This window comes from Archocentrus centrarchus, chromosome 8, assembly GCF_007364275.1.
Source record: "Archocentrus centrarchus isolate MPI-CPG fArcCen1 chromosome 8, fArcCen1, whole genome shotgun sequence".
NCBI lineage: Eukaryota > Metazoa > Chordata > Actinopteri > Cichliformes > Cichlidae > Archocentrus > Archocentrus centrarchus.
In genome coordinates this window covers 384,560-398,164 of record NC_044353.1, presented here as the reverse complement: position 1 = coordinate 398,164, position 13,605 = coordinate 384,560, and the positions used below count along the sequence as shown (strand labels likewise).

The window sequence follows — 13,605 nt, the reverse complement described above, 5'->3', positions numbered from 1 at the left end:
TATCATTCATAACTCCCTTTGTTCCTTTTGTTGCCTTCTTACTGATGTTCTGTTAGTAATGTTCATGGTTAGATGTTGGATTTAATGATGCCTGAACTGCTAAATTAAAATAAACAGTGTGTGATACACAAATCAGACTGAACTTTACAGCTGATTTCAGGAAGCATTGGTAGATATGTAAAGTTCAGATGTTTGAGCTTCATGAATATGCTTCATGGATGTGGACGTTCCATTTCTGTCAGCAGTTGGTTTGGCTGGTTTCAGATGTCAGTCTGATGTTCTGCTCGGCTGGGTTTCTGGGCTCTTGTCTGTCAGCGTTTGATGGGAGGAAAGCAGTAATTCCTTTGTGTCTCTCCAACAGCTGCATGCAGGCTGGAAAACACCCGGAGAGCTTCAGCTGAGACAGAGCGTGTCAGATACATGGCTAATCTGCTGCTGCCGCAGCCTCCATGTAAAGATGGTTTAAGTGTTTGTAGAGCAGACTAATATTGGTAAGATGCCTGCAAGGTTTGCCAAAAAAAAAAAAATCAATCAGACAGCTGCAGATAATCCAAAATGCTGCTGCTCATGTTCTCACCAAGACTAGAAAAATAGAGCACAGCACCCCTGTTTTAAAGTCCTTACACTGGCTACCTGTAGCTCAGAGAATAGACTTTAAAATACTTGTATAAGTTTATAAATCGCTGAATGGTTTAGCATCACAATACATTAAAGACTTACTATCGTCATATCAACCTTCCAGAACACTCAGGTCTTCTGGTTCCAGTCTACTTTGTATCCCCAGAATCAGAAACAAACATGGAGCAGCAGCTTTCAGGTTTTATGCACCTTTAATTTGGAACAAACTCCCAGAAAACTGCAAAACAGCCGAAACACTAAATTCCTTTAAATCAAGGCTGAAAGCCCACCTGTTTAGAGCTGCTGTTGATTAGTAGTCCGCAAACAAATCCGGGTGAAAGCTGCTCTAAACATGATTATGATTATCATGTGTATCTGCTTGATGGTTTTTTATGATTTGGTGTGATGATTCTGATGTTTTGATGATTTGCTGTGTACTTGATTTATGTTTTTAATGCTTTTAATGATTTTACTGAATATTTGTTTGATGATCTTATGATGTAAAGCACTTTGAATTGCCTTGCCACTGAAATGTGCTATACAAATACATTTTTACTTACTTACCTACTGCAGTGACTCCCTTGGTTCAGAGCAGGAGGCCGGGTGCCGCTTTGTGTTACTGTGTTGTTCTGAATGAAGAGTATGAAGCATGTTAAATATAACATGTGGAAAAGCTGAACAGAAAAATAAGAGAAAGCAGCAGATTTATTCCCATAAAACAGACTGCGTGCAGTCTGAACTCCCACAGAGCAGAAACACATGACTCACATGTGATAAATTCCATCTTTATTTATGTGGTAGCACCTCCTGCCTCATTTTGATTGGAGGATTAATCTTCTTTTTATTTATTTAAACATGTTTCCATGAAAGTGATGCACAGAGAAATTAACTTTCATCTGTCGTCTGACTTTTATTCAATTCAATTCAATTTTATTTATATAGAGCCAAATCACAACAGTTTTCACAAGGTGCTTTATGTTGCAAGGTAAAGTGCTTCTCACCAACAGGTGTGGTTCTTACCTCAGGACAGTTCTTGTCCATGTCTGTCAGGTCTTTGGACAGCGTGGACAGAGCGACATCTTTCTGCAGGTGCCACAGCGTGGTTGAGTAAATCTCCATCCCTTCACCTCTGTACAATTCGATCCTGCGCGCCTCGCTGAACATATGCTCTGCCTACAACTACACATCGCCATGACATGGAGACAAATTTGTATTGAGTATTTTTTTTATAATCGAAGTATTCAAGTTACTCAAGGAATCGTTGCAGCCATAGTCAATTCAATTCAATTTTATTTATATTACACCAACAGCCGCTGCCTCAGGGCACTTTATACTGTAAGGTTAGGGTTAAACCCTACAATAATTACAAAGAAAACCCAGCAGTCAAAACGACCCCCTATGAGCAGCACTTGGGAAAGAAAAACTCCCTTTTAACAGGAAGAAACCTCCAGCAGAACCAGGCTCAGGGAGGGGCAGCCATCTGCCACACTGTGGAAGAGAGACAGAGATGAATAATAACTAATGATTAAATCCAGAGTGGGGATATAAACAGAGTAAAAAGAGTTGAATAAAAAGCAACACTCACTGCATCATAGGAACCCCCCAGCAGCCTAGGCCTATAGCAGCATAACTAAGGGAGGGTTCAGCGTCACCTGATCCAGCCCTAACTATAAGCTTGATCATAAAGCTAATTGATGTGTGTCATCTGGCTTCATGGATAGATAAAGCTGAGTATCATCTGCATAGGAAATGTATGCGATGCTTTCTAATAATACTTCCTAAGTCAGGGGTGGGCAACTTCAGGCCTTGAGGGACGGTGTCCTGCAGGATTTAGATGTTACCCTGATCCAACACACCTGAATCAAATGGCTGAATTACCTCCTCAGTATGCAGTCAAGTCCTGCTAATGACTTCTATATGCGATTCAGGTGTGTTGGATCAGGAACACATCTAAAACCTGCAGGACACCGTCCCTCAAGGCCTGGAGTTGCCCACCCCTGTCCTAAGGGAAGCATGTATGATGTAAATAAAATTGGTCCTAGCACAGAACCCTGTGGAACTCCATAATTAACCTTAGTGTGTGAAGAAGACTCCCCATTTACATGAAAAAATTGGAGTATAATAGATAAATATGATTCAAACCACCGCAGCACAGTACCTTTAATACTTATGGTATGTTCTAATCCACGGGTGTCAAACTCCAGGCCTCGAGGGACAGTGTCCTGCAGGTTTTAGATGTGTCCCTGATCCAACACACCTGAATGAAATGACTGAATTACCTCCTCAGTATGCAGGCGAGTTCTCCAGAGTCCTGCTAATGACTTCTGTCTTTGACTCAGGTGTGTTGAAGCAGAGACACATCTGCAGGACACTGGCCCTTGAGGCCTGGAGTTTGACACCCCTGCTCTAATCTCTGTAATAAAATGTTATGGTCAACAGCCAATCCAAGCCAAGTTTATTTATAAAGCACTTTTAAAACAGCAACCACTGACCAAAGATTATCCTAAGAATAAATAAATAATACACACAATTAAAACCAATGAAAAAAGCATAATCTTACCCTAAAAATTAAATGAAATAAAAAGTAATAAATTCAATAGACAGCAGCTCATACTAATCAAAGGCCAAATGAAATGTGTGTCTTAAGAGCATACTGAAACTTGGCCAATGAAGAGGCCTGTTTAATGTCTAATGGCAGAGCATTCCAGAGTTTAGGAGCTGCCACAGCAAAGGCTCTGTCTCCTCTGAGCCTCCACTGTGTCCTCGGCACATCAAGGTACAGCTGATCAGCTGATCTGAGTGACCGGGAAGGAGTATGTAGATGCAGCAACTCGGAAAGATAAGGTGGGGCAAGGCCATGTAATGACTTAAAAACAAATAAAAGGATTTTAAAATGAACTCTAAAACACACGGGCAGCCAGTGCAGTGAGGATAAAACAGGAGTAATGTGCTCTCTCTTCCGCAATCTGGTCAAAAGACGTGCAGCACCATTCTGAACCAGCTGCAGACGGGCTAGAGCAGACTGGCTAACACCAACATATAAAGCACTGCAGTAATCCACTCTAGTTGTAGTAAAAGCATGGATCACTACTTCAAAATGCTTCTTCAAGAACATTTTTTATTTTTGCCAGTTGCCTCAGATGAAATAAGCTAGATCTCAACCCTGCCCTGATCTGATCCTCCAATTTGAAGCTCTTGTCCATAATAAAACCCAAATGTGTGACAGATGGCTTTACATATTGCAATAATGAACCCACGTCCACGGGGCAAGACCCACCCGGGACAGTGGGACCAAAGACAATCACCTCTGTCTTTTTTTCATTAAAATTCAGTAAGTTTAGACACATCCATGCTTTAATATCATCAAGACAGTCAGTAGGAGCCTGTACAGATTTGGCTTCCTTGCATTTCAAAGGCACATAAATCTGAGTATCATCAGTATCAAAGCTGCACTAAATTCTAACAGGACAAGCACAGAGATGAGTCCCATGTTTCTTGGTGTCCTCATCTCTGCTGATCTCTCTTGGTCAGATAACATCACAGCTGTTATCAAGAAGGCTCAACAGCAAATTCACTTCCTGAAGGTCAGCTGCACTGAAGCAGACAGGGGGAGGCTTCAGAGGGTAGTCAAGACAGCACAAAGAATCGTTGGCTGCCCTCTCCCCTCCCTGATGGACATCTACACCTCCTGCTGCATCAGCAGAGCCAGGAACATCATCAAGGACAGCTCACACCCTGGCTTTGACCTGTTTGACCTGCTGCCCTCTGGGAGGAGCTACAGGAGCATCAAAGCCAGAACAAACAGACTCAGGAACAGTTTCTTCACCAGAGCAATCACCACCCTGAACTCTAACACTGTAACTGTGCAACAACCTGTGCAATACTTATATTGCCCCTAAATTGCGCCATATTCAATTTTCATCCACCAAGTGCAATACTCACCATCTTCATTATTATGTGTATATTCTTATTATGTGTATATTCATATTCTTATTTTATTTTTTACAATGTATATACAGTGGCTCGCAAAAGTATTCATACCCCTTGAACTTTTCCATATTGTGTCACATTACAACCACAAACGTAAATATATTTCACTGGAATTTAATGTTAAAGACCAACACAAAGTGGTATACAATTGTGAAATGGAAAGAAAATTATACATGATTCAAAACATTTTTTACAAATACAAAACTGAAATGTGCGGTGTGCAAAAGTATTCAGATCCCCTGAGTCAATACTTTGTGGAACCACCTTTTGCTGCAATTACAGCTGCAAGTCTTTTAGGGTATGTCTCCACCAGCTTTGCACATCTAGTGACTGAAATTTTTGCCCATTCTTCTTTGCAAAACAGCTCAAGCTCAGTCAGATTAGATGGAGAGCGTTTGTGAACAGCAGTTTTCAGATCTTGCCACAAATTCTCGATTGGGTTTAGGTCTGGACTTTGACTGGGCCATACTAACACATGAATATGTTTGGTTTTAAACCATTCCATTGTAGCCCTGGCTTTATGTTTAGGGTCGTTGTCCTGCTGGAAGGTGAACCTCTGCCCCAGTCTCAAGTCTTTTGCAGACTCCAACAGGTTTTCCTCCAAGATTGCCCTGTATTTGGCTCCATCCATCTTCCCATCAACTCTGACCAACTTCCCTGTCCCTGCTGAAGAGAAGCAGACCCAGAGCATGATGCTGCCACCACCATATTTGACAGTGGGCATGGTGTGTTCAGAGTGATGTGCAGTGTTAATTCTCCGCCACACATAGCATTTTGCATTTTGGCCAAAAAGTTCAATTTTGGTCTCATCTGGCCAAAGCACCTTGTTCCACATGTTTGCTGGCAAACTGCAAATGGGATTTTTTAATGGCTTTCTTCTTGCCACTCTTCCATAAAGACCACATTTGTGCGGTGCACGACTAATAGTTGTCCTGTGGACAGATTCCCCCACCTGAGCTGTGGATCTCTGCATTTGGTCCAGAGTCACCATGGGCCTCTTGGCTGCATCTCTGATCAGTGCTCTCCTTGTTCGGCCTGTAAATTTAGGTGGACGGCCTTGTCTTGCAGTCTTACAGTTGTGCCGTACTCTTTCCATTTCCGGATAATGGATTGAACAGTGCTCCATGAGATGTTCAAAGCTTGGGAAATCTTTTTATAGCCTAAGCCTGCTTTAAACTTATGTTATGCATTTTATATGCATGGATAAATACATAAAGTTTACCAGGGAGGACACTAGGGATAATAGGTTACTGTTCCTGGACTGTGCAGTGCTTATTGAGGAAGATGGAAGCCTCAACATTGAAGTGTACCAGAAACCCACACACATGGACCAGTATCTCCTCTTTGACTCCCACCACCCTCTGGAACATAAACTTGAGGTGATCAACACCGGGCAGAAAGCGTCCCCTCTGAGGCAGAAGGGAAACTAAAGGAACCTCACACATGTAAAGAAAGCCATCAAAACATGTGGTTATTCCAACTGGGTTTTCATCAAATCAAGCAAGACACAAAGGAAAGAAGGTCAAACTCAAACTTGGGATAATAAGAATGATAAGCGAAACAACATTGTCATCCCTTATGTGTCAGGCTTGTCAGAGAAACTCAGAAGAATTTTCTCCAAGCATGACATCCCAGTATCCTTCAAACCAAGTCACACCCTAAAGCAAAAACTTGTTCATCCCAAGGACAAACCCCCCAAACACAAGATCAGCAATGTAGTGTCTGCTGTTCAGTGCAGTGAAGAGTGCTCGGACCTCTACACTGGAGAACCCAAACAGCCTCTTCACAAACACACAACATGGACAAGACTCAGCTGTACATCTGCATCTGAAGATCAAAGGTCACTCTTTTGACGATGCCAATGTTCACATTTTGGACAGGGAAGACAGATGATTTGAAAGAGGAGTAAAAGAAGCATCTATGTCCACTGTGAACAACCATCATTGAACAGAGGAGGTAGATTATGTCACCAACTTTCCCCCACTTACAGTGCTGTCCTGAGCTCCCTCCCCAGACGTCTCAACCCCATTTACACCTTTGTTCCAGTGGCCTCAATGGGTCACATGATACAATAGAGCAAAGTCCCAAAAAAAAAAATACTGTTTGAAATTACCCACGCTTCCTTTCATACCTTGGCACATGTGATTATGCACATGAACAATAGAGGGTCACAACCACTTCCAGGGGACTACATCCACGGGGGTTTAAATACCTGGGTCTCTCCACCTTTTGGTTTGAGAACTGAAGAAGCCTTTCAGATGAGAGGAGAAACATCTTCAAGAAACAAAAAGAAGTCCAGTCGCCTTTTTTCAAACTCCAGAGACTACTATGACCTGGATGACCAAGAACCTACACAAACTTAACACGCAGTCACATTAAAGATTATAGATCACGTTATATTTTTATATTATAGCAGCACATCTCATAACCCTGATGCTGCATCTGCATGTAGACATCCATGATGTCTTAGCCTACAGGTTAGTGAGAAAGGACAGCATCCTCTGCTGGTGACAGTATTGCAAAGGTTCCATTTAAACTGGTTTAAGAATAACTCAAGTTTGTTTTTTCAAATTAACAGTCCGGAAGGTTGATGGAAGCTTGTGGCGGGTATTCTAATACGCTCTGAGTGTTTTGCCAATCAGATTGTTCACCTGATGATATTAGTCTTGTCTGTTCTTCTCTGGATGGTTGTTTTGAACGCAATTTTGTTATATTATGATGGAATGTCGTTATATAATTTGTTGTATAATGATTAATTTCATTGTATGTATAATGACAATAAAGTTCTATTCTATTCTATAAAATTAAACACAGCCTCAGCTTTGTTGAGGCTGTGAGCTCTTTCAGATCCTGCACTCTATCATTCATGTGCATCCGCAGCAGGAAATGCTTTTGCTGTTTTTTACTTCAAGGTTTTTATATTGTGTCAGTGGGTGACAGGTTTCCTTGAGACTGAAATGAAGTTCTTTGTGCTGATGTAGATTGATGATGAGCTCATAATGAGTCTCTGATTCTTTATATTTCCCCTTTTCTCCTCCAGCTTTACAGTCTGACTCAAACTAGTCATCCACACAAAATATTTCATACCAAAGTGTAGAGAGCCGGATCAAGACTCAAATCAAAGGAGCTCAACAACAAGAAGACATCTAATCAGACTTACACACAGCAGAGGGAGAGCTTGTTATATACTCATTATTGTCCTGAATGCAACAGCAGAGGCGCTCACTTAAAGCAAAGCTCAGAGCAGTTTCACAGAAGAAGCTGCATAGTTGTTTGTCTTAATGAAATATTTGTTGAATTTGAATATCTCTTTCTGTGGCTGATCATTTATCATTGATCACCAATCAATCACTGATTGAGACACTAGGTCAATGAGGAGCTACTGTGCTGCCTTCACTGCCCTCTGTTCCTCTGAGTCTCTGAGTCTTAAAGTTAGAGTTGTTTTCCTCAGTGTGGACAGATTTCATGTTTCTGGTGTTGCACACGCTTCTGTAAGTTCTCTAAAATTAGAAACATCCTTTCTCAGAGTGATGCTGAAAAGATAATTCATTCATTTATTACTTATAGGCTGGACTATTGTAATTCATTATTATCGGGCTGTCCTAAAAGCTCCCTGAAAAGCCTTCAGATTAGAAAGAGAGAGCAGATTTCTCCCATATTGGCTTCTCTTCATTGGCTCCCTGTTAAATCCAAAATAGAATTTAAGGTGTCCCTAAAACCAGTCTGACCAACGCTCTACCAGTCAATCAGGAGGATCTCAGAGTACTCTTCCACATCCAGAGGAGACAGTTGAGGTGGTTCAGTTTCTTGGAGGTGAGCCTGAGGCAGACCCAGGACATGCTGGAGAAATTATGCCTCTCGGGTGGTTTAGGAATGCCTCAGTGTTTCCCTCAGATAAGCTGGAGGAGGGGGTTGGGAGAGGGAGGTCTAAAAGTATAGGAATCTCTACTTATACTGCTGGATCAGGTGACCCTGAGCCATGGCTTAGTTATACAGCTATAGGAGGACTTCTTCTCCACTCCCCATACACCACTGCTGCATGTCATCAGTTTGTGCCTCCTCTCTTCAGTCCCTTGTTTTGTCTCTCTTTGCTCTCTTTTTTTCCTTCCTCTGACCCTTCAGTTCATGATGTGAAACTGTAACATTTCCTGAACTCTTGATATCTGAACAAAAATCAAAAGTGAGTAAAACCTAAAGTTAAATGTGTCGACCTCATGAGTCACAGCTGAAAATCATGTAGACATCCAGCTGTCTGTGACTCACTGACCTTCATTGCTGTGTGATGGACAATGGTCAGTTAGAAAAAGTTGCGCTGCTTTGTAAAATGTAAATAAAAACTGAATGGAATGATCTGCGAGTCTCACAAACCCAGATTTTATTCACAAACAGCATTTCAGATGTTTAAACTGAGGAAATATTCCAGTGTAAGAAAAATCTGAGCTCATTTTGAATTTGATGGCAGGAACACACAATCTCTAAAAGTTGTTACAGGTCTGTGCTTCCTGCTGTACAGCATCTCCTCTGTTTTAACAATAGTCCATAAACATGTGGGAACTGAGGAGAGCAGTTGCTGGACTTTGGGAATGTTGTCCCGTTCTGTCTGATAGAGGATCCTAGCTGGATTCTAGAGTATTTCAGCAGTCTGCTTTCTCCTGTTCTGGGGTTCCTGATGCTCCAAATGTTCTCAGGTGGTCAAAGGTCTGGACCACTTAATTTTTTATTTATTTTTTTTTGTAAAATTAGCTGCTGCCAAAACACTTAATAATTGGTCAGATGCTGCCACACCGGCTCTTTCATGTGAACACACAGAGGAAACCACAGGTTACTCCTGGGCTGTGTACGACAGCATGAATGTCAGAGCAGCAACAACACAATGTGTTATTCTCTGAATATACAATTCTACAGACACACTGAGCACACAAAGGCTCCATACCATAGGCATATGGACCCACCACCATTACCTCTGAGCCAATCAGTTCGCACACACAGGTGTCTGCCACAGTATTTTCCACCTGATCTGTTCTGAGGTCAGTCTGCAGGCAGTATCACACCCAGACAGTTTGTTCCTGTTAGTCTCTGAGACGTCTCCCTCTGTCCACATCCACCCACAGAAACTCCAGCAGGGCTGTGCTCTCTGTGAGGTCTGCATCATCAACACTGATCACACAAGTCGAACCCAAAGCAAGAATAAAATAGAATAGAATAGAATTGTGATTTGGTGCTCATTGAAATTAAATTGAATTGATTTTTTTAACCTTTGCCAACCTTTGTGTCAGAAGTGTTAACACACCGTGAAAACATCACTGTGCCTTTCACTGCAGCAGCCAATCAGAGTGCAGCTGCAGGTTCAGTGCCTCATTTCCACCAAAACAAAACAAAATGTCTAAAAGTTTCCTTTGTGTCTACACTGCAGAAGAGATTATTCAGATTAGTCTGATTACAAGTGTATTTACACACACACACACACCCACACACTGCAAACCATGAAATAACCAACAAAAAGTAATGAATATTCATTCACCTTCCAGCTCGCTGACCAGCATCAGCGTCTTGCTGAAGTGGTCTGTAGTGGGAGGTATAATTTTCTGAGGTGGACCTGAAAGTAAATAAACTGATTTTACAGGCTTGTTTCTTATGGAAACAAGCCTGTAAAAGCTACTCGGCCAATCAAAAAAATTCAGAAATACAAGTCTTGTCCCCAGCTTCCTGAGAGCTGATAACCCTCTGATCTGGGATGATGGGCTCAAATGATTCCCCTGGAAACCTATTTACACTAAAGGTCCAGTTAGTGAGTCTGAAAATTTACTGGGACCAGCATGAACTCCTGCTGTCTTTACTGAGACCATAATGGAATGTTCTCAGCTCTATAGGTGTTTGTTCAGGTGTTGACCTTTTGGTGACCACTGGAATAAGTAGACTGGTTCTTACATTGTGCTTTCCTATTCAAAGCACTTCCTACAACACGTCTCATTCACCTTTTTTTCTACATATCTAATATTCACATTCCAATGAACTCATCAGTATTCACTATCTTGCCCAAGGATACTTTGGCATGCAGACTGGAGGAGCCAGGAATCAAACCATCAACCTTCAGATTAGTAGATGACCTGCTCTACCTCCTGAGCTAAGGTCAGCAGAGTTCTTGAAGTCCCTCCTGAACATTAACATCCCTTCAGCAGCTTCTGCTCAGTCTGCAGCACAGCGACACAGACAGGACTGAATCTATTGCATTTTCAGTTTGAATGGAGGCAGTTTCAGACTTGGATTAATGCAGACTAGACCGATCTCCTGAGGCAGAATGGGTGGAGATAAAGAGGACAGTTTCTGCAGCAGCTGCAGGACGTTGACGTAACTCCTCCCACTGCTGAGAACGCTGCCAAGATCCAAACATTCACGCCTAGAAGACAGAGTGCATACTGCACTCAGCTCGCCATCTAATTTTAGCTCAGAGACACAACAGTAAATCTCTGCGGACGACACATTTACTGTGTGTGTGTGTGTGTGTGTGTGTGTGTGTGTGTGTGTCAGCCTCTCAGTGCTGAATGCCAAACACATTTAAGTCACGCTGAGTGAATCATGAATTGGTGACATTAGTGAATAATTAACAGACAACACATCATTGCAGACTGAGCAGCTGATTGATCATCGATTACTGAGCTAATTGCTGAGTGAATGTTGGAGTTAAAGTCAGAGAGGAGCTGCAGGCAGGTGGGAGCTGTCCTGTGATGAACTAACCGTCTGGCCTACTGAAGCTGAATATTGAGATCAGGCTGCAAACAGGGATTTGCTGAGATTCCCTCTGAGCTCCAGTTTTATTACCTGATTCATTTTTAACTTTTTTTCCTCTGAGGATATGCTGTCTAATATCAAACATGAATATAAAAGAGTCTGCACAAACAACCCGTCTACCTGCCTGTCTGCTGCTTTCCTTTATTAATACAAGTTATAAATCCAAACAGAGAGGATCCTATAGTGCAGGGATCCTCAAATCCAGGCCTTGAGGTCCGGTGACCTGCAGGTTTTAGCTGTGTCCATGATCCAACGCACCTGAATAAATTGCTGAATTACCTCCTCAGTATGCAGTCAAGTTCTCCAGAGTCCTGCTAATGACTTCTATATTTGACTCAGGTGTGTTGAAGCAGAGACATCTAAAACCTGCAGGACACCGGACCTCAACGCCTGGATTTGAGGATCCCTGCTATAGTGGAAGGCACGTGAAAGAAGGAGCTGACAAAATGCTCTGAGAACACCAGAGTCAGTTTTTCATTTAACCCAGTGGAGGCATGTCCACTAATGAAAACAGAGCTCAGGAATTTCAGCGCATTCTACTGCCAAAACATAGGCAGACACCAACCGGTAACAAGGAAGAAAACACCTGAATGAGCCATGAATGACCAGCAGCTCGATGCAATACAAGCAGAGGAAACTCAGGGCTTAAATACTAAAGGGCTGATGAGGGGAGTGGGCACAGCTGGGAACACAGGTGAACACAATCATCCTAATAACACAAAGGAAGTAAAGCTGACAACACATGGGGAACAGAAGACTAAAAATAAAACAGGAATGAAGACAAAGAAACAAAGACACAAACTAGACACTATACACCAGAAAACACTGGGGAACTAGGATTCAAATAGAGAGGGTGTCTGTCTCCTGAATCCAAGCTGGAAGCTGGTTCCACAGAAGAGGCGCCTGAAAGCTGAAGGCTCTGCCTCCCATTCTACTCTTAAGTATCCGAGAAACCACAAGTAAGCCAGCAGTCTGAGAGCGAAGTGCTCTATTGGGGTGATATGGTACTATGAGGTCTCTGAGATAAGATGGGGCCTGATTATTCAAGACCTTGTAGGTGAGGAGAAGGATTTTAAATTCTATTCTAGATTTAACAGGGAGCCAATGAAGAGAAGCCAATATGGGAGAAATCTGCTCTCTCTTTCTAGTCCCTGTCAGTACTCTAGCTGCAGCATTTTGGATCAGCTGAAGGCTTTTCAGGGAGCTTTAAGGACAACTTGATAACAACATGAATTATCTTTTCAGCATCACTCTGTGAAAGGATGTTTCTAATTTTAGAAATATTGCATAAATGCAAAAAACCAGTCCTATATATTTGTTTAATATGTGCATTGAAGGACATATCCTGGTCAAAAATGACTCCAAGATTTCTCACAGTGTTACTGGAGGCCAAAGTAATGCCATCCAGAGTAAGTATCTGGTTAGACACCATGTTTCTAAGATTTGTGGGGCCGAGTACAAGAACTTCAGTTTTATCTGAATTTAGAAGCAGGAACTTAGAGGCCATCCAGGCCTTAATGTCTTTAAGACATTCCTGCAGTTTAATTAATTAATGTGTGTCATCTGGCTTCATGGATAGATAAAGCTGGGTATAATCTGAATATGTTTTCTGACATGTTGTTGAAGGTGTTGTTTTCCCTTGTTGCCTCTTTCAGTCTGGAAAGCTCAAAGGACTGACTCTATTCTGTGAAGAGCTTCCTTCATTCAGCAGCTCACCATTATGATGGATTTCAAAATTAATAACAACACCTCCCTCTCTATAATCTATTCAACAACCCTGAACTCTGCATGACAGTTATTTCCATTAGTTGAAAACAGTTCACAGACTACTTAAAATGAGCTCTACTGTCATATGATACCGACCAGTAATCCCATCAGAAAATAAAAGCAATATATAGAAATTGCTTTAAAATGGTGGGATGGCCAATTAGCCATAGTACTGCTGGTTAGTTATAAACTGACAGCTGTTGGTGCTGAACTCAGAGGACTGCTGGTTATGTGATCCATCTAAAATGAAGCTCTGGTTTCAGATTGTCTTTGTGTGCGTGGTGATGAGTGGACGAGTTTCTCCGGCCAAGTTGTCCTGCGAAACTTTGATCCTGCTGTCGACCAACTTCACAGGTAACTTCCTGTCTCAGGATTTCCTCAGTACATGCTCAGTCAAACCAGAGTGCTGTTTCCTGATACCTTCGTCTCCATTTATGTCTG

The 13,605-nt window shown here is 42.0% G+C and overlaps 1 protein-coding gene across 1 annotated transcript in view; it reads left to right on the top strand.

Annotated features, from left to right (window-relative positions):
• crhr1 (corticotropin releasing hormone receptor 1) overlaps positions 1-13,605 on the top strand; it is a 62,634-nt gene that overhangs the window by 12,108 nt on the left and 36,921 nt on the right. Inside the window, exon 2 of the mRNA XM_030735655.1 lies at positions 13,428-13,518. Coding sequence (XP_030591515.1) covers positions 13,428-13,518 — 91 coding nt within the window. The remainder of the gene's footprint in view (positions 1-13,427; positions 13,519-13,605) is intronic.